This window comes from Balaenoptera acutorostrata, chromosome 1, assembly GCF_949987535.1.
Source record: "Balaenoptera acutorostrata chromosome 1, mBalAcu1.1, whole genome shotgun sequence".
In the NCBI taxonomy this organism is placed as follows: Eukaryota; Metazoa; Chordata; class Mammalia; order Artiodactyla; family Balaenopteridae; genus Balaenoptera; species Balaenoptera acutorostrata.
This window is the reverse complement of record NC_080064.1, coordinates 164432426-164454200: the sequence shown is the minus strand read 5'-3', so window position 1 is coordinate 164454200 and position 21775 is coordinate 164432426. Positions and strand designations below refer to the sequence as shown.

Below are 21775 nucleotides of genomic sequence, written 5' to 3'. Positions count from 1 at the left end.
AGATTCTCAACCACTGCGCCACCAGGGAAGCCCGAGACCAGTTTCTTTTGCCTTTCATCCTTTACTTCTGTTCATGAAGTGTAAGCCGTGTCTGTGGCTACCACTAAGTCATTGTTTCCTTTATGAAAGCTACAGACTTTATTCAGAAGCTTGTCCTCAGTACTGCTATGGGCCTCATAAATTATTACAAATGACTCTGCAAAATTTAATTTTGTATAAACAATAACAACGCTTTTAATAAGAAGGCTAAAGTTAACATACAAACAGGGATCTCTGAAGTGTTAACTACCTAGTAATTCAGGCTCCGCTGGATACGGTGGCAGTGCCCTATGAAACTTAGCTAGAACTCAGGTCTCTCTCAGGTGAATAATAAAATTGAATGTGAATCACCTTAAAATTACACCGCCACCTGGAAGCATATTTGAGAGATGAGACTAAAAGCTAAATCTCTGTCAGATCTTGCAATGGTCTTCCTCTCCCGTCCTCTAGCCTGCGGATCAATAAAGCTCAGGATTCTTTAATAATTTCTCATAAGCATTATTTTTTAAATTATTTTTCTAAATTTGAAAAGTAAGCAAAGACCTCAAAGTTACTTTGAGCTATAAAATTTGAAATTTCAGAGCTATAAGATGCATTAGGGACTTCCCTGGTGGTCCAGTGGTTGGGACTTCGCCTCCCAATGCAGTAGGTAAGGGTTCGATCCCTGGTTGGGGAGCTAAGATCCCACATGCCTCGAGGCCAAAAAAACCCACAAAACATAAAACAGAAGCAATATTGTAACAAATTCAGTAAAGACTTTAAAAATGGTCCACATCAAAAAAAAAAAGTCTTTAAAAAAGTGGTTGAGAATCTGCCTGCCAATGCAGGGGACACGGGTTCGAGCACTGGTCTGGGAAGATCCCACATGCCGCGGAGCAACTGGGCCCGTGAGCCACAACTACTGAGCCTGCGCGTCTGGAGCCTGTGCTCCGCAACAAGGGAGGCCGCGATAGTGAGAGGCCCGCGCACCGCAATGAAGAGTGGCCCCCGCTCGCCGCAACGAGAAAGCCCTCGCACAGAAACGAAGACCCAACACAAGTAAAAATAAATAAATTTATAACATTCAAAAAAAAAAAAAGAATGTAATAATACATACAGCGATATTTAAAAAAAAAAGATGCATTAGTTGAGTCCATGTTTTTGCACAGGAAAACTTCTTCAGAGAAAGATTGTTTAAATTTCTGAGAAAATGTCTGTACATATCCGTGTATATGCTATCGACCACACACCGGTAAATAATTGTTTGGGGTAATGGAGACTATTCACCAATGATCAAGATTCAGCCCAGCTCTTCCTTGCCGCATTTCTACAGCCACATAAACGAGTAAATTACAGCGACGCCGAAGCCTCACAGTTCACCTAAACATTTCAAGCCTGGATCTCAAGTTGAGTATGAATTCTCCTTAAGGTGCATGTTTTGGAGGCAACTGCTCGGTCTGTATTACTGCTGCCTAAACTGGGCAGTGACTCAAGAGGCAGCTGGAAGGAGGTGCTGGGCAATAGCTAAAAAAGAGTGAAAGCCCCTCAGCAAAGTCCCGCCTTGCTACACCCACAGTCTTTTTCTGACTCCTTGTCCCCATCAGATATTGCTCTTATCCATTATCCCACCTTCCCGGGGTGAAGCACAGAGTCTCCTAGGCTCATCATCTCAAACCTCCTGGGATGGCCCGGGCACGACAACTGTGTGTGGCACTTGGCTGTGGAAATTCGAGTTTTTCACACTCAAACGAAGAGCTGGTCAGTCCTGGTTACCATTAAGTGAGTCGACAAGGACTGCCACAGCCCTGTGCCTGGGAGTTCTCGTGACAAAACCTCGCCACCTGCTCGACCCCATCCTCGGCCGGGGATGGAAATCTGCAGTCCCTCCGCACGCCTGGCGTTTCTAGGTCACCCTGGGGTCCACACGCACACGCGCACGCGATCGCCGCCCTCCTGTGCACGCCCGGCTTCGGAGGGACGGAACAAACTTACTTCTCGCCGACGCAGCCCAGCCAGGGCGCTGGGGGCGAGACCTAGCCGGCCAGGCCCGAGCTCCGGGGTGGATCGGGTCGGGTCGGGTCGGGGTCGGGGTCGGCCCCCGCTGGCCCGCCGGCCTCCCTCCCCTCGCGCCCAGCCGGCCCCCGGCGCACGTGCCGGGTGACAGGCCCCCTATAGGTTCCATACCTGCCACCGGAAGTGAGTGAGGAGGGCAGTATAGGCATTTCCTGTGACGCGAGCGCCTGGACTCCATTAGGCAGCAGCTGGGGGAAGAATCAACACACCAGGGAGCAGAGCGGAGCGGACCCGAGGACAGAGGCGGCAGCTGCCTCCGCTGCCGCCCGCCGCCGCCGCCGCCACCGCCGGGGCTCAGCCCAGCGGCGGGCCCCACGCCCCCGCAGCCGCCCCGCGGCGCCCCCCGGCCCGACCCCCGGGCCGCGCACCCCGAGCTGCCTCCGGGAGGGGGGGGGGAAAGGGCCCGGATCCTCCTTCTCCCCCTCCTCCTCTCCCTCCTTCTCCCCCTCTTCTCACCCCTTACCCTGACCCCCTCCCCGCCTCCCCGGCCCCCCCTCACCCCGACCCTCTCCCCGGCCCCCGCCTCCCCTCCCCCGCCTCGCCCCACCGGCTTCCCACCACGGCCTCTCTCGGCGAGGAAACTCTGGCCTCCGCTTCCTCCTCCTCCGACTCGGACACCGGCGGAGCCTCCCCGCCCCCGCGGAAGAAACCCCGAGCCTCGGCGGCGGAGGGAGCAGGAGAGCCCGGGGCTTCGGCAGGCAGAGCAGGCCTCTCCCCTCCGTCCTCGTCGTCCTCGTCCTCGTCGTCGTCCTCCTCCTCCTCCTCCGTGGTGGTAGTGGTGGGACTCCCCCCGGCTGCCCCTTCCGCCGCCGCTGCCGTCCCCCACCGAAGTAGCGGCCACAGCCTGGTCAGCGGCAGCATCATGCAGGCCAACGGGGCAGGAGGAGGAGGAGGAGGCGGCGGCGGCGGCGGCGGTGGAGGAGGAGGGGGCGGCGGGGGCCAGGGACAGACCCAGGAACTCGCCTGCCTGTCGGCCCAGAACGGGGAGTCGTCCCCCTCGTCGTCGTCGTCCGCGGGGGACCTGGCCCACGCCAATGGGCTCCTGCCTTCCGCCCCCTCCGCCGCCAGCAACAATAGCAACAGCCTGAATGTCAATAACGGGGTCTCCGGCGGGGCCGCCGCCGCAGCCTCCGCCACCGTTGCAGCTGCCTCCGCCACCACCGCCGCCTCCTCTTCCTTGGCCACCCCAGAATTGGGCAGCAGCCTCAAGAAGAAGAAGCGGCTCTCCCAGTCAGATGAGGATGTCATTAGGCTAATAGGACAGCACTTGAATGGCTTAGGGCTCAAGTAAGTATCCCTTCCAGGCAGCTGGTGTGGACGGACCGAGGGACGGAAGCTGGCGGGAGGGGAGGGCGGGGGGTGGCTGGAAAGAGCTCAGGCAAAGAGAGAATTACTGCTGGGCCCAGGACACAGGAGGACGCAGCTCAGACAGGCTGACCGGGGAGGAGGAGCCGACCTGCAGCGAAATAAGGGGAAATCAATCAGTCTGACAAATTGTGTGGTTGGGGGTTGGGCAGGGGGCGTAGAAACCAAAAGAGTCACCCCTCCCCATACACCTTCAGAGCGTAATTGTCTGTCAATAAAGACAGATGCGGGAGTGTGTCTCTGTGTGTGTTGGGGGAGGGGTGGATTAGAGCTGGTGGAAATAATGAACCTTGGAGGATTTGTTTTTCAAGGGTACCTCAGAGGCATCTTTGTGGGACACCTCCCCCCCACCCCGCCCCCAGCCATGACAGACAACCCAGGCAAACTACCAATCAGGAAAGACAATCACTTACAAGTGTTTATGGGAACTGAGGGGCTGGGATAATTTGGAAGGAGGCTGCTGAATAAACCTGATGGGAATAATGGAGTAAGTTACCATGTTGATGTCATTTAAAGGCCCTTGTGTGTGTACAAGAGGCCTACCACTAACTTGTCTGAAATCCCACTGTAATACCAAGAAGGCGACTGCCTCTGAAAAAGGGACATCTGATCTGGTGAATCATTTATTTTCAAATACAATTTAGATGACCTTGTGTACCTAAAGTAGGGTGAAGGTAGACGACCTTGGCCCCAAACCCCCGTTTAGTATACACACAAAGGAAAACCAAGGGGGGTGGAAAGTAGGGTTGGTGGGAGTGCCGTGGAGCTTGATGGAGGATGAAGCAGAACCAGAGAGAAGACTAGAGAACAACATGCAACAGTCAGTTTCCAGCTTCAAAGCATAGATTAAAATAAGCTCTTAGTATTTTTTGGATTTATAGATTTGTTCTGGGGAGAGGGAGAAAGAGCACTTTTTAAAAGTGACATAAGTATTTTGATTCTCAGGCAGATTATTGCACTGTTTTTGCTGAAAAATAAATGGAGCTGAATAAGAAAGCATTGAAACATACACAAATATGTAAGACTGATAAAGATTCTTAGATATCAAAATATCTGATGGAAGAAACCACATGTGGTGAATCGTTTAAGCTCTGAAAGAAATATATCGAAGGAAGATTTCACTTTGTTCCCTAAGGAAAAGCATTTCCTAAATGCTAACAGAACATATTACTGAGACAAGAAGCAAGCTGACAGCAGCAGGAGGAAATAACTCGTGACTGTTTGGAACCTACACCATAGTAAATTTGCTATTTTTAGTATAGAGAGAAAGCGAATGATTTTTTGATGCTGGATTTATTTCAATTTTAAAGATTGACCTATTAGAATTTCTTTGCAAACATAATATCTGAATGTAAGGCTCTTACCTAATACAGGTCATCTCCATCACCTTGTATGTAACTAACAGTTTTTATCTTTCCAAATGTAGTAACGTGGTTAGTATGTAGATCGTGGTTTTCCACTTTTTTTAACCGGTTGGTTAGAACACATTTTTAGAAATTTTATACTTCATTAAAGGCATTAAATGGAAAAGGAGGAAGAATTTATTTTGATTCTGGTTTCAAGAACGTTTTTGACTTGACTAGATGTAAACCTAGGTGGCAGTTTAAAAATCAAGTTTGTTTAGCCAAGCACATCAAAGCTATTTATTTCTTTTTCCTTCATCATGAGGTTAGCTTAAGAACTTTTGCAACTGTTTTCATAGACAGTAGTTTATTTGGAAGAGTAAACCCTAAAGTTGGTCAGGTCTTTTTTACACTGTATCTCTCCTGCAGCCAGACTGTTGATCTCCTCATGCAAGAGTCAGGATGTCGTTTAGAACATCCTTCTGCTACCAAATTCCGAAATCATGTCATGGAAGGAGACTGGGATAAGGTAAAGTAGGGCATATAGAGCTGTGTAACTGCTGCTAAAATTGTATATTTGATGTGCATTTTGTGACATTTCTGTTTTTCTCTTATACCAATTTTTGCAGGCAGAAAATGACCTGAATGAACTAAAGCCTTTAGTGCATTCTCCTCATGCTATTGTGGTAAGAGGCGCACTTGAAATCTCTCAAACGTTGTTGGGAATAATTGTGGTAAATACACTTTTGTTCTTAGTTTCACATTTATGCTTATTTTAGTAGGTTATTGATAACTCTAGGCTTCTGCCTGTTATAAAAGATAAGGCCTTAACTTTCAAATAATTAAATTTGTAAACTAAGATGAGTGTTGATGTTTTAAAGTTTGAGTTTTATATTTTTAAAATCATGTTTAGTAAATGTGTCCTTTGAACCTTTGAGTTTATAAATTAAGCTTTTGCTAAATTATGTTGAAAGATCTTTATGCTTTTGGTACTATTAATAGGAGTTTAATATAGAATCAGGAATAAATTATACTTTTATTATTTAAAATACTGAATGTGCTGGTAAAGAAAACATGTTTGGGTGTATATATATCCATATAGCCTTAAGTAGCTGACACATTAATTATCTTTTTTTAAAACAAATCTTTGGGAATTGTAGTTAATTCAAACCAACTCCATTGGTGTGCTCACCATTTTCCATTCTTGCATTCCAGTTGTGTGAATTGACAGTGTCCAAGTTTGTATAATAGATATCTCTCTGGTGGAGGTTTAGTATGCAAATTTGACCATTGGGCTCTGCTTACTGGCCTTATTTCCTGACAAGATCAGTTTAGTAGTTTAATCTGTTAGCCTCTTTCATAAATCTTAATGAATCTTTTTACTAATAGGCTTTAATTCTTCAGTAGATGTTGGTGAGGGAGAGGAGGGGATGAGTTTTTCCTAAGTCCTTGTGATTGGAAACCATGAAGAATCAGCTGCTGGCTGCTGGCTTTTTAACTTCTAGCTGATTCATTTGTTGTCAAAAGCAGTTTCCTGTCTGGTGGGGGAGGGAAACAAGGCAAATAGGAAGTGAAGTAGGGAAATCAGCTGTTTGTTAAATATTAGTAAATGCCTGTTATATTTTGATTTTTTTTTTAATTGGGTCAAACATTAATCTTTCTGCCTTTGTCTATAGACCTAATAGACTCTCCTGTTTCTGTTTTGGGTTTTTTTTTTTTTTTTAATCTTAATTACAAGAGTTTTCAAATTCTTAATATAATTGTTTACAAAAATATCCTAGAGAATGGACTTCAGGTGAATTAAAGGAGCAACCAATATGAACAAACATGGATTCAGTTAAATTGACGCTCTAGTGTTTTGTGGGGGTTTTTTTACCGTAAATACTTAAAATACTAAAATTTTTAACTTACTATCAGGCATCTGATTCAATAGTAACTCATGGAATAATCAATTCCATGGTAAATTTTTAAAATGAAAACACAGAAGTTAAACATCTATATTCAAAAGGATTGCAAATTTTCTAGTAATTAAATTTTCCCCAATCCATATGTTTGGGGTTTTTTAAAAAAAAAAACAATACCTAAGTAAATTTTTATTGGGCAGTTTTTCGTAAATTGTTAGCCCTGACAGAATGGAAGGTGACCCTAATATAAAGACAATTACAAGGCCAAAATAAGAATTGGGTTTCCTTTCCCACTGGACAAGTTAACACTGCTTATATGGTGACAGTAGAGAACTTGCCCATGGACTATTTTAAAATAAGTGTGTGATTTCTTGGAGGATCATTATCCTTTTTTAAGCTTCATCCAAATTATATCTGTAATTTAGCAGTAAAAATTATTAATTAGGCACACTTTTTTTCTTATTTGTTTATAGTAACTTGAGACTTCTGTATTGGATTTAGATTATAACTATCTCATTAGAAATCGTCCTTAGAAGCAACATGTAAACTGAATAGAGGTAGTTGTAGATAATAAGGAGGAATCCTTTCTTTTTACAGCCTGTTCAGTATGTAGAACATTCTAGGATCTAATAAGAGATGAAGATTAAATCTCTGGCTGAGCCTCACACCATCAAACTGTTTAGGTATTAATACACAGAAAGGGGTTCCAACTTTATCTCACTTTAAACATTAATGAATCAATTGCTTTTAAAGATTCAGGTCAGCATTTTTTCACCTAATTGTGTTTAGATTTACTCCTCTCCCCCACTCCATCTCCAGAAGATAATCTAATGTAAGCGTAAATTTGTAATAATACCTTAGAAGACAACTATTTGGCTTTTGTTTAGCATAATTATTTTAATTGTATGCCCAGACACATTTGATAACTTAGTCTAGACTAAAATTGTATTTTCTTTTTTAAACCTGAATGTTTCTATTGACCCAATCCACTCCCCCCCTTCAACCCCCATATTTTTAAATGGTTTCTGGTCAAATGATACTAGGAATAGCAGAATTTTTTCTGGAGTTTCTGGAAGCTGAGCTTATGAATCAACATATTTTAGTTTGGGTTCAGATATTCTTAGCCATGTCTGGGGAATTTGGGTGGGTATTTGAGATCAATAACAAAACTTTTATATGTCTAAAAATGTTTGATTCTTACTTTAATAGAATAGAAACATGCTTAACAAAAGTGTTCAAATTGATCTACAAAAATTTACTAGTATATTTTAAAGTCAAATAGGGAGGAGTTTTGAAAGCCATGGTTTAAATATAACTCATTTCCCCTTTCCTCTGAGTCATGATTTAATTGATATAACTTGGTTATAACCTTATCTCAGAGTTAGTCAGAACCACTGCTAAGTTAGCTAGGCGCTAACTGCCCTTGATAACCAGACTTCCTGTGTATCATAACTTTCTGAGTTTCAGAGCTTCACGTTGAGTTCAGTATAATTATATGGGAGGAAACAGTAAATCCAAATACTGGGTAGGGTGATGGGGGACAACAGCTGGATTTACCACGTGCACTGTCTTTCAAACTACCCTACCTAGTCACTTACCAGTTTCAAGTTTTTATCAGATGGTAAAAGAGAAAAAATTAGTGCTAGGCCCAAAGATGCTGAAGAATTACCAGAGATCAGGAATAATCTCTTACAGAGGTCTAGTTAGGAGTTGGGGAAAGATACAAAGGAGAGTTTATTATCTCAACCTGTTTTCTTTTTTTCTTCATTTAAGAAGCTCATGATCTTTTAAAAAAAACCATAGTAAAGCCCTGTCCCCACCTCAGCAAACTTCAGTTTTGCCTGATTCTTTAAATTTTTTCAGTACATAATTAACATCTTTTGTGACAGATGTTCATTTTCTTGAAACTGTATTTACATTTTTGTGCTTTAAATTTGGGGAAGTAAAATATAGCTTTACTTTCTCCATCTTTATCATATGTGTCAAATACTTGAACTGATTTTTAGGAGAATAAACAGTTTCTCAACCAAATCTCTAGCTATTCTTGGCCAGTAGCTTATTTGTTGCCATGCACACTACCAGGAATTGGTGTCTGTTTGAGGGTATTCTTTGTCTTAATCTGGATAAAATGACTCATAGGGAAATGTTCTTGGGCTGCTTTTATAGCATTCCCTGTATATACAGAAATATGTGTGTATATTGGCTTCTTTCAAAGTTTTACTCTGCCTTCCTCTTCTCTCCTGCCCTGCCTCTGCTCCATAGAAAGAGAGTAACGTGTTCTAGTAGGATCTTGATGGGAAAGTAAGGGGGAAATAGGAAATAGCAACTGGGGCACTGTCCCTACACACATTGGAATGGGGAAGGGGGCGTGCATAGGACTTAATGATTGATACCCCCAAAGTTAAGACTTGCCCTGAATTAAAACAGACAGAATTTTCCCCCAGATTCCCAATTATTAAGAAAATTCAGTGAAGAAATTAAATACACATGCTTCCAATGGCATTTAAACAAAAAAATTCTGCAACTAAATGATACTCAAGTTTGATTCAAAAATCCTAGGTAAAGTGAAACTCTTAACATTATATTGATAAATGGAAGTATATGAACTTTTCATTTCATAAAGAGTTGAAGTTTTTTCATAAGATAAAATGGTGTGAGAATATCCGTAATAACTTTGAATGTTTGATTTTTAGATTTTGTTCTATTTAGTCTTTTGTTTTTGGTTTTTGTCACCTGATGGACTTTAAAGTATTTTTTTATTTGACATCTAGAGGTTAACGTTAGGTTACATGTGCAGTAACGTGTTTTCAGGGCATCTCGGTAACCTATTTCCGAAACATTCATTAGTAAATCTAACTTTACCTGTAAAATTTGGTAAGTGTAATTTTTCTAGAGTTATAGGAGCTTACCTCATAGTTTGAAATTTTTTCTATTCTTTAGCTATCGATTTAAGATTAGATTATTACCAAACATAAGCAATGTATCTTGTAAAAGATGTATTTAAATGTATGCCTAACTTACATGGGAGGGTTTGTTTGGTTTACTTTCTCTAGAAACCATTTTTATAAGCTTGTAGGTTATGCCTGCCTTCCCAATACTCCCTAAAAGAAAATCTTACAGAGCAATTCGTTATACTCTTAATTTTGTGAATAAACAATAATTTCTCCACACCATTTTTGACAGCAGTTTATTTTTAATGTCTTTTAAAGTAAGCATCTTAATGAAGAAGAAAAGGCTGTCATTTGGGGTTTTCTTTTAAATGGATTTGAAATCTTTACCTCTATTTTCCTTGGAATCTCTAAGTATGATTAACATTTCCTGTCTACTAAATTTTCTACCTGCATCAGTTGACTTGCTCAAGTGCCACAAGTAGCAGATTTGATAAATGAGTCCCTCCAAGCAGTGGTCTTTAATTAGATTTAAGGTTTAAAAGAAATTGCAAGCTTAATATTCGTAAAAGCTCTTTTGTCTAGCAAAAAGCTGCTAAAACGGTGATGATCACTTTCAAGTCAAAAGTAAAGTAACAGAGTAAAGGAACATTAAAAGTATTAAAGCTAAACACATTTCAGAAAAAAACTAAATGTGAAAGGGCTTCACAATAAGCTGGAAATGGTTTGTCCTTTTGGGGGAAAAGAGTTGATAATAATTGTGCTTCATAGTGAAATGCATCAGTGATCAGATAGTTACCAATACACAAAGACCTTTGAGTTCAGCCTTCAATTGTTCAACCTTCTGTGGCATCCCTTTATTGCCACCTAGAGACAGTGAGTCCATCAAGCTCATGCTTGTCCACTTCAGTCATAGGAAACTCAGTACTTTGCACACCAGCCTCTAATCCAGTTGCTGGACAGCTCTTCTTACCTTTGATAAGCCAAAATATGACACTTTGTAACTCTGACCCAGTGGCCCCAGTTCTGCTTTCTGGTCTACTTAGTCCTTCTTTCACATTGTGGCTTTTAAGTAATTCCTCCATTAACTGGTTTTTCTGCTGTCTTTTTAAAACTTGTTGCATGAAACCCCCCAACAGCCATTATAGAAGTCAGACTTTTTAAAAAGCAAATTTAGAATACTTGGAATAGTTCTAACTTTTCACACAAGAAGTAAAATTCTAGGTGAATGTTTTGAGGGCAGAATTAATTTTCTCCCATGTTGATGCCTTGGTCACTAATGATCTTTTCTAATTTGAGATTATTTGTTCAAAGCAGACTTTTATGAATATGTGAAATGGAGCAATAGGGTCACATTTAATCTGCTGTGACCCTATTAAATCAAAATATTTTGAGTCTTTTTAAAGCTTTATAAAAATTATTTTTAAAGGGCATAGTAGAATGGTTTCTACTGTTCTGTTTAGGCACAAACATTTTCTGAAACTTCCATCAACTTTTTTCCCCTGACTGCTGCTTTCTGTCATGTCAGAGGATGAAGTTCTTGCTGCTGCAGCAGAAGTACCTGGAGTACCTGGAGGATGGCAAGGTCCTGGAGGCACTTCAAGTCCTGCGCTGTGAATTGACGCCCCTGAAATACAACACAGAGCGCATTCATGTTCTTAGTGGGTAAGAAAGCTCAGTGCTCTGGTCCAGGTTGAGGAAGGAGCTATTTTTATCAAGGTTACCATTCCAAAGTTGCACTTCTTTTAATATTTTCCCAAGATGTGAGTATTGCTAAATTCTTGGGTAATATTTGTCTGGGTAATTTCACTTATGTGTGTACAAACTATTTTTGTCATCCTAGGAAGCTTTCCATATTGGAATAGAGAGATGCTTAAGTGGGTGAAGGGAGAAGAAATATGTATTAACAGTGAAATGCCATTTCATGATCTTCTATAAAAGCCCTGTAGCATAATCTTCTATTAAAAAAACAATAAGCAATAAAGTTTCTAGTGTTGATGCATACAGACATTTTTTTTAAACATATACTTGTCATGTACCAGGTCCTTGCTAAGCATTTCATAGACACAATCTCATTTTATCCTCGTGTCGATCCCTTAAATGTTAGAGTGCCCAAACCCTTGGTTTTGGACCTCCCTCTCTTCTCTGTTTACACATGCTTCCTAGGTGATCTCATTCTATACTATGCCTTCACATACCACCTACATGCCAGTGGCTCTTAAACTTACCCTCTCATCTGAACTCCCAGTGTATATACCTGATAGCCTACTTGACAGTCTCCGTTTGGATGTCTAAACAGTATCTCAAAGTTACGTGTTGAGAACAAAAATGCTGAATTCCCATTGTCCCTCCCCCCACCCAACCCACACAGACCTGCTCCTCCTCTCGTTTTCCTCATCTTAGTAAATGGGGAGACCTTCTACCCACTTCTTCCAACAAAACACGTAAGCCTCATCCTTGCATTTTTATCTTTTAACTGTGACAAGTATTGTTCACGTAAGGAAATGGCCCAGAGATGACAAGGTGTTGAATTGACGTGGTTTCTTCCTCTCAGTCCAGTGTCCTTTGAGTTATACCACATGACTTCCCATAAACAGACACGCGTTTGAAACCTTAGGGTGTAATGTGTATTTTCAAAAGGGAGCAGAGCAACCATGGGTAACTTTTGCAAAATTCTAAAAGTAAACAATTTTTCGTAAAATTGATAATAACTCCTCAAAAGTTATTTTAGAAGCCAAATTTTTGCGTTGTCCAACTTCTTTTATAGGGTTTTGTGAGTGTAATTACTTATACTATTAAAAAGTAAGTTCTCATCAGCTAAGGCACTATTTATTTAGTAAATAGCAAGAGAACAAGTAGTTCTGCTGTTGGGTAAGAGGCTATTAAATTATTTAGATGCTAAATGTAATATGCAAAATGCAATATGCAATTAAGAAAAGGAGGTGGTGATACTCAAGTTAACTGAGAGGTTTCTGATACTTACATGATCATTTATCAATCTCCACCTATATACCAGGTAGTAGACCAAGTACTTCATATACTCCATCTTATTTAATCCTCACTACCCTACTTAATACCCTTTTTACAAATGAGAAGAACAGATTGTCTGAGACCAGAGTACCAGGCAAAATAGCAGGAGAGTTACTTGCCAGGTCTAATCTCCAGGTTTGAATAATTCTTTCACTTCTTTTACTTTTAAAGCCTGTTCTTCTGAGAAGAGCCAGAACCAGGTCAGGGTCACACTTCCAGCAGGGGGCCCTCATGTATTCTCCAGAATCCATGAATTTAGCATTTATGCCTCCTTCGGCACATAGAGTGAGTAATAAAACAGTTCCCAAATGTTCTGCTTTGGGATCTCAGTACCTTTCACAAGATGACACAAGGATGATTATCCAATTATACCATTTCTTGAGTGGCATTTATGAAAAACTTTTGAAGGTATGTTGTTTTTGTTTAGTTAACTGAGTATGAATATCTTTGAAGGGTTTTTTTTTTGAGTTTCGTTTTGTTTATTGAGGAGCAGTTAGGTTAGCATACTGGTTAAGAGCAAGTTCTGCAGCTGCAATGCCTGGGTTCATTTTCTGCTTTGCTGCTTAACCCTAAGCCAGTTACTTAAGCTTTCTGTGCCTTGGTTTCCTCATTTATAAAAATAGAGTAATAGTGTTTACTTCATACAGGATTGTTATGAACATAAAATGAACTAATATATGTTGAGCGCTTAGTTAAGAACAGAGCCTGGCACCCAATAAGAGCTACATATGTATAATGAATCATAACAGTAAATATAAAGATGCATTCTATTAATAGATAGCATAACAATAATATTATCTACTATTCTATTATTGTTATATTCAGGTGCCAGGCTGTATTAATGAATTGGGTCCACTGTAGAAATTTCTTCTTGATTTATATTTCTTAGTAAGAACTAGATATCCAAAGTATAATCAGTATTTTTCAATTATGTTTTATCCAGAGGAAAGGGTTTGATATTTGGTGCTTTCTCTTGTCATATTTTTAGGTATCTGATGTGTAGCCATGCAGAAGACCTACGTGCAAAAGCGGAATGGGAAGGCAAAGGAACAGCTTCACGATCCAAACTGTTGGACAAACTTCAGAGTAAGAGTCTTAATTTTTGATGTTTCTGTATTTTCTCTTAGAAATGATATTACAAATCAGTTAGGAAGAGTTGTGTCTAGACATACTCTTATCAAGTGGTTATGTAAGAGGAGTGAGGGGGAATCCATTAAGAGGCCCTTTATTTATTTATTTTTTTGATAAGTCTTTTTTTTAAAACATCTTTATTGGAGTATAATTGCTTTACATTGTTATGTTAGTTCCTGCTTTATAACAAAGTGAATCAGCTATATGTATACTTATATCCCCATATCCCCTCTCTCTTGCGTCTCCCTCCCACCCTCCCTATCCCACCCCTCTAGGTGGTCACAAAGCACCGAGCTGATCCCCCTGTGCTATGCGGCTGCTTCCCACTAGCTGTCTAGTTTACATTTGGTAGTGTGTATATGTCAGTGTAAGAGGCCCTTTGAACCAGAGACTTCAAATTCCGCCATGGAGTCTAAGAAGCTAACTTCAGGAGTCAGTGACAGGATGCTGGTCCCAGAGCAAGTCTCCTTTCATTGCTTTTATGCAGTGATGCTCCACTTAAGATTCTGTTTGGGGGAGAAGTGCTGTGGTTAGAGAAAAAAAAAACATGTAAACCACAGCTTTAAGCCACAAGTGTTTTAGATAGAGGGAGACCTCGTTTTATTGCTCTTCACTTTATTGCGCTTCGCAGATAACTGCAGTTTTTACAAATTAAAGGTTTGTGGCAACCCTGAGTTGTCAAATGATGGTTAGCATTTTTTAGCAATAAAGTATTTTTTAATTAAGGCTTGTACATTTTTTTTAGACATAATGCTGTTGCACACTTAACACACTACAATGTAGTGTAAACACAGCTTTTATATGCACTGGGAAACCAAAAAACTTTTTGTGACTCGCTTTGTTGTGATGTTCCCTTTATTGCGGTGGTCTAGAACTGAACCCACAGTATCTCCGAGGTATGCCTGTTTTTTGTTGATTTCAACAGTAAGGCACAGATTTCTTTAGGTAAAATGTTTTACCCTCCCTCCAAATATTTTATATAACTTCCAAATTAGAGTAGGGGTTTCATTTTTGCCACATCTTTATAATAAAAGACCCTCTTTCCCTCTCTGGTTAGACCATATTCTGTGTTTTCATGTTGAGGTGGGAGTGGAGATCCTGAGAATCAGAAGACCATGTGGTTGTGGAGGTGTAAGCCTTGAAGGAATGGAATAGATTGGTATCTATAATCAAAACTGCAGTTATATTCCCTGAATTTTCACAGTATCCTTGGCATTAGAAGCAATTTGGTGGGACCTGGAACTTGACTTGTTCCAACATTTTGGCCCACTCTTTGTTAAGTGGGTACTTTTCCTATACTTGCAGTGATGCTTCGTCTCCCTGTGGGACACAGTTATCTCTAGATTTTCTTTTTGTCATCACTGCCCTTGTATTTTTTGCTGAGTAGTAGTTGTTGTTGTTGTTGTTGTTGGGTTTTGTTGTTGTTCTAGGAAATCCACATGCAAATTAAAGCCCTCCTGCCCAAGTGTATTCCATTCTAGTGGCAGCCTAGCTGTAGGTGCTGACAGATACTCATGAAGCTTACATGTTATATCACCCAGAACTGCTCTATTTAAAGGACATGATATTATTACAGTAAGGGCAAGTACAGCAGAAGATGAGTCAGATGTCCTAAATAAAAGTAAACTGTTTTGTTTATTTAATTTTAATTTTTATTTCTCTTTTTAAAAATATCTTCTATTAAAGCCTATTTACCACCATCAGTGATGCTTCCTCCACGGCGTTTACAGACTCTCCTGCGGCAGGCGGTGGAACTACAAAGGGATCGGTGCCTATATCACAATACGAAACTTGATAATAATCTAGATTCTGTGTCTCTGCTTATAGATCATGTTTGTAGTAGGTAAGAGAAAAACTTCTTACATTCTAAAGTAGGCTAACCTTTTATGGTCTCACTTATGAACTTTATTAAAATGGTTTTTTAGAGTTTTATCCTGTCACCATAAAACAATTCATGTTTGCTTTAGCATTCACAAGTACAGCTAGAACTCTTGAAGTTGACAGTTAAGAGAAATTTGTATATGTTTATATAGGAAACCAGTCCTTGGGAACTGAAGCTGGAAAGCCTGTTTTGCCTTTATTTGCCTGTGGGTTTGGTTGGACATTTTCTGTATCTGGCCATTTTTTTAAGGATTTGTAAGTGATATTGTATAAGAATGCCAGTGATTGAAGTGTTTACTGTCCTTGGATGCCAGAGGTCACTTAGTGATTTTTTTTCTTTTCCTGAACATTATGGCTGTTTTAACTATGGCCCAAATTATTTTCTGCTCGTAAAGGTCATGGAAATACTTTTTTCATAATGAAAGTTCTGCTTTTTAGTTGAAAGTGACCTTTCAACTAGAAATGTTTAGAGCAACAGGTATTAACTTTCTGGCTTGGGTTTTGTTATCATACCTACCCATCTACATAATTTAACTTTGAAGAATTTGGGCTTCACTTTCGATGTTAGGAGTGTTTTGCGTAAAAAAGTCCCTACTATTTGAACAACGATCTCCAAATTTTCAACAGAGCTTTAATTTTTAAGATACTGAAAAACAAATTGTGAAATCTTTCAAACTCCAGGAAGAAAATTATTTGGGTCTGGTGAACCAGACATAACAGCTGCAGTGCACATGCTTAGTTTCTTTTGTCAAATATCCTCAGAGAACTACTGAAAATAACATGCATAGGAAGAACAAAAGTGTATAAGTATGAGAGCTTTGGAAAAACAAGGAATTTCTGAATAACCATAAAACTCATATATGTGTGCATATATGCACTACGATTTAAGATCATCTTTTACTTGGGCATAAACTGCTTTCAAATGTAGTTGAATTCTCACTTCACCCTCCCCCATTGCAATTTAAAAAATAGTAATAATTGAACTATTGGCCATAAATTACTTAAGTCTTAGTTATCTTAAAGTGTTGGATAATTACTTTGGTGCACTTAAAGAAAGTGATTAGAGATCTTTTTTCCTTTATCCCTTGTTATTCTTTAACATTGTTCTTTGATTTGCTTATGAGAATTTTTAAGTCTTTTCATTTAAGTTGAATAGAGGTAGGAGGAGATAATAGATTAAAAGGCTATCTGGTTTCATATTTTATAGCTCCTTTAGGGAATTTGAGATCAATGTTAAAATTAAGGCGATTGTGAACCCGAATTTTTTTTGGTTCATGAATTTATTGCTGGTGGAATACATTGAAAGGTGGATATGGTAGACTTCATGGTTCAAGAGGTGTCAGTAAGTTGAGAGCTTGCCTTCCTGTTTGGAAACTGCAATGTTATGAGCACATGACGTACATTTTTCTTAAGTGCTTTAATTTCTATACCAGTACCTGTGAAAGTAAATGATGGACAGTATTTAGTCTGACTTTTTCCAACCCTCAGATCAGGGATCAAACTCCTGAAGTTTTACATAGGAATGAAAGAGTTCTTGCTCCTCAGAAATAACCACTGATGATTGGAAGGTCTTCCCTATAGTCTTCTAAAAACAAAACAAAACTTTGATTCTGTGCTCTTCCTGGTTATTACTGCCCACGCCCCCCCGCCGCCTCCGTAGAGCTAACTTCTTAAAATAGTTGCCTTCCTTACTACTTCTTCACCCTTCAGATTTCTGTAGTATTAGGGTTTATGCAGCCAACACAACACCAGAACTGTTCCTGATGTTGGTAAAGAACAACATCTTTATTAAATCCAATGGCTACTTTCCAACCTACATCTTAGCATTTCTATAGCATTTGACTGCTTTGCCTTGAAGCTTTTCTTTTGACTTCCCAAACATTCCAGACTCGGTTTTACTCCTGGCTACTCCTCAGGCTCCTCCTCTTTCCCTGTCCCTTTAATAAGTTTGTGTTCCAGAACTGTGTTTCTTTTCTCACCCTACTCTTCCTGTTTAGGTTATACTTACATGATCCTAATGACCCCTAGGTCTGGGCTAGTGCTACAGAACTATCTCCTAACCCTTAGACCTTAATACAACAATACGGATATTACTCAAGCACCGTAAGTGCAACATCTCAAACAAGAATTTCCCTCTCCTCTCACCTATCCCTGCAAAGTCTGTTTTTCCTATTGAATTCCCTCTCTCAGTGAAAGGCTTCCATCTACCCAGTTTCTCCAAGGAGTCAGCCTTGACTTTTCACTCTGGGGAGACACTAAGTGGGGAGATAGTGCCTGACATCTAAGTCAGTATATATATAGTCTTTAGAGTGAGTTGTGCCCTTTATTGATGAACTGGGAAAATAGAACCTAAATTTTATGTAATTGCTGGTGTTCCTGACTCATCTGAAAGTCTTAAAATTAAAGTTGATATTTTTTATTGTTTGTTTTACTCCCTTTTAGAAACTACATTTTAGCACTGAAACTAGAAAACTGTATTTTCGGAATTAAATCTTAGCATTTAAATCTAAATACCAGCCTTCTTTAATCTCTGGGGAATAAAGAATTGATTATGAAAATGTGAACTGTAACTTTTTTTTTATCTTGATCAGCACTGAAGAAATTTCATTAGATTGTATATTATTTATATTTTTCACAATTCATGCATACATATTTTTGGTGAAATTTGATCAGTAAGGAACAGGAATTTTCTTGTTAAATAATTCTGTGGGGTTTTTTCCACCAGCAAACAGTGGAAGAATGTTTCCACAGCTGCTTATAAGTATTATTTTTTAGTAAAGGATCATAAAATATTTATAGTGTTAAGATTTATAAAATGTTACGGTTTAGCTTGATTAAAATGCTACTTTTTTTTCAGTTTGATTTGGGAAGGTACTGATATTTTTAACAAATCTTAAAATTTTAAATTTACTTGAAAACAAAGACATGTAAACTCTATCACTTTATATACTCTAAAATTAGCCTTTTAATAAACTAGGGGTTGTTAGTCTTTTTAAAAGATTATTTAAGTAATAATAAAATAATGACAATTTAAATACCACCTTGACATTCAGATACAACTGACTGTCAATAATCTGGTTGCCTTGCACCCTGTAATTTTGATTATGAATCATTCCTTCCTTAAGGACATTTTGCTGCTCTGATTTTAGATATATCTTCATTCATGATCAACTTTAGCCATTTGAATTATTGTGTATTTTATGCCTAGATATAAAGTGTTTCTCACTGAATAAATATTGACTATTACCCATAGGAGGGGGAAAAATCATTTTTGATTTAGAAGTACTTATTTGATTGAAATTTTATCCAGCAGTGTCTTGAAAAATATGATTTGAAAAATGATATTTGGAAAGAAAACTGACCCTGGAGTCAGCCATAGGTTTAAATCCTAGTTCAGTTATTTATCAGTTTGATATCTGTTAAGTTACTTGCTCTCCTTGAGCCTCCTGAAAATGGGGCTATTACTTGCCTTGCAAGGGAGTTTTGAGAATTAACACTACTGTATGTAAAGCATGTAGCGCAGTCCTTGGCATCTAGTAGGTGCTTAATAAATGTAAACTGGAATTGACTATGTTTCAGTTCAGATATAGACTAATATTTTAATATTAAAGCAATTTATAGTTAGACAGTCTAAAAGTTTAAAGCAGTCTCCAAGTAGCCAACTGCTAAGGTACATAACCGTGTGTGCCAGGTAAAGAACGTTAACTTAATTTACTTTTAAATACATATTGCCGATCAGGCTGGTGAATTGACAGAATATGTTTTTAAATTATAGATTGGTTGGGGGAAGAAAATAGAGAAGACCATTTTTTAAAACAGACTTAAAAGTTTACCCATTAATGGTTAAGTAACTTTTTTACAGTACAGATCTGTACTCTCCCAACAGTAGCCATTAATTACATGTAGCCATTTAAATGTAAAGGAAAAGTCATTCAAATTAAAATTAAATGAAAAAAATCTAAGTTCCTCAAGTGTGCTAGCCACCTTTCAAGTGCTCAGTAGCCATATACAGGTAGGGTTATCAGATTGGACAGTACAGTTATATAACATTGGTATTATCACAGAAAGCTCTATTGGACAGTCCTGATGTAGAAACTGGAAAAGGATAGAATGGTTTTTAAAAGTGAGTGCCTAATGAGAATAGTCATTCTTAGGATAACATTATCGTCTTTAACTTAGGAAAGTTAACATAGAATTCTTTACCCTTAATGTATAAAAACTGCAACTTACAAAGTACTGGCTAAGCGTCAGACTCAGTCTAAACGCTTTACATTCATTATCTCATCCTTGTAAAAGGAATTCTATAACACAAGTACCCTTGTCTGTCTTTATTTTATGGCTGGAAAAATTGAGATTTAGAGAGATTAAATAAGTTTCCCAGAATCACAGCTAGTAAGTGGCCAGGATTTGAACCTAAGTCTCTCAGACTCTACTGCTCCCATTCTTAAGGCGTTACTCTTAACCACTACAGCCTCTACCATGTATTGCACTTCTCCTGTGCTGTCCCCAAAATAATACTAGTAATCACTTTTGAATAGCTGTTACATTCCAGCAATTTCAGGTGTGTTTCTCATCCTTACAGGAACCCTAAAAACCTTGTTAGGTATATATTCATCTCATTTTATAGATGAGAGAACTGAGACTCAGAGGAGTTAAATGACTTGGCAAAGATACTAAAGCCTGTGACCCAAAATTGTCTGGCTACAGTGCCTGTGCTGTTTGTTATGCCAAGTTGCTTTTATATAAATGAAAATGTACATTATTTCTTCTAGAACAACCTGATGCCAGCCCACTTATACAGACAAACATGAAGCCCTGATTGTTAATTTGTATTTATATTAATTGACTTAATCAGACCAAAAATTCTCATTAATCTTGAGGGCGGGGGGAAAGGATAAATTGTAAATTGAAGCAGACTTTAGGTTACGGATTTCCCCTAAGATTGCCTTGACTAATGTTATAATATTTTCTTTTTCAATATAACCAATATAAATGTGATTCTTAGGATTTCCAAGTGCATTCATATCTTATTTTGAAAGTTTTTGGTCTTCAAAGAAGTTTCATCAGTTGTTTAACCTTTTTCATTATTATTACTCTTAATCTATTTTAAAAGAATAATTATTTGTTGACTTATTTGTTTTAGGAGGCAATTCCCATGTTATACTCAGCAGATACTTACGGAGCATTGTAATGAAGTGTGGTTCTGTAAATTCTCTAACGATGGCACTAAACTAGCAACAGGATCAAAAGATACGACAGTTATCATATGGCAAGTTGATCCGGTATGTACTCCAGTATGAGTGTTTAGATTGCAAAAAGTAGTTTTTAATCTAATTGATTGAGTACATATTTTCAAAGTATGTGTATATAAATAGCATTCTTTTCCAAGAGCATTTTTTGTCATCTTTGTCATGTCTTATCTCTTTCTATGTTGTTTAGGTAATATATACAGATTAATATTATCAAAATTGTTGAGCGTTATGTGCTAGGATTGTACTTAGTCTGTGCGTGCATTATCTAGTTTTATCCTCTGAATAACGCTGTGAGATTCTAATACCTCCTGTTTTCAGATGAGGAAACCAAGATAAAAAATGCCCAGGCCCTCACAGCTTATAAATGGCAGAGTTAGACTTAAATCCAGGAATACTTTTACTCCAGACCTACTGCTCTTAATGTCTCTGCCAGTTTGTTATCTTTGTTAATACTTGATTTACAGATTAATACAATGTCCATTCTGTCACAGGTTAGAAAAGACTCGTTACCATTTTGCCTTCTGAAACCCTTCATTATCTTCTGTAATTCGTGGAACCTCTGTTAAACATCCCCCCCTATCTCTTTCTACCCCCCCCCACCCGATGATGCATATGAAAAGTATTGTATTCTGGATTTAAAATTCTAAGTTCTCTCTAAAATTAGATTTGTCTTTGTTTATAACCAGGTGACCTACAGATTTGTAGAAATAAGTATTTCCATTTCTTTCAGCCAATTAAACATCGAGCAATCAAGGAAGCACATGACTTCAAATAGTTTAGGGAGATGTATTTGGTATAGGAGTCATTCACCTAAAATCAGAAATTATAAATAATCTTATTTTAAAATTTAGAATTAGAATATATTAGCCCACAATAAAGTTTTGAACTCC

The 21775-nt window shown here is 38.8% G+C and overlaps 2 protein-coding genes across 5 annotated transcripts in view; one reads left to right on the top strand and one right to left on the bottom strand.

Annotated features, from left to right (window-relative positions):
- CNIH3 (cornichon family AMPA receptor auxiliary protein 3) overlaps positions 1-2291 on the bottom strand; it is a 270479-nt gene extending 268188 nt beyond the window's left edge. For 2 of the 3 annotated variants that reach the window (XM_007167222.2, XM_007167223.2), the window contains exon 1: positions 2011-2195. The gene's annotated coding sequence lies outside the window, so the exon portion shown is untranslated. The other variant, XM_057544239.1, reaches the window with a different exon arrangement.
- A 284-nt stretch (positions 2292-2575) lies between these two features.
- WDR26 (WD repeat domain 26) overlaps positions 2576-21775 on the top strand; it is a 41898-nt gene continuing 22698 nt past the window's right edge. The window contains exons 1-7 of one of the 2 annotated variants that reach the window (XM_007167224.3): positions 2576-3378; positions 5229-5328; positions 5429-5485; positions 11120-11256; positions 13610-13707; positions 15439-15595; positions 20777-20915. In XM_007167224.3, the coding sequence (XP_007167286.2) occupies positions 2954-3378; positions 5229-5328; positions 5429-5485; positions 11120-11256; positions 13610-13707; positions 15439-15595; positions 20777-20915 (1113 nt within the window). In that variant the 5' untranslated portion in view covers positions 2576-2953. Of the gene's footprint in view, positions 3379-5228; positions 5329-5428; positions 5534-11119; positions 11257-13609; positions 13708-15438; positions 15596-20776; positions 20916-21775 lie in introns of both variants that reach the window. The other variant, XM_007167225.2, reaches the window with a different exon arrangement.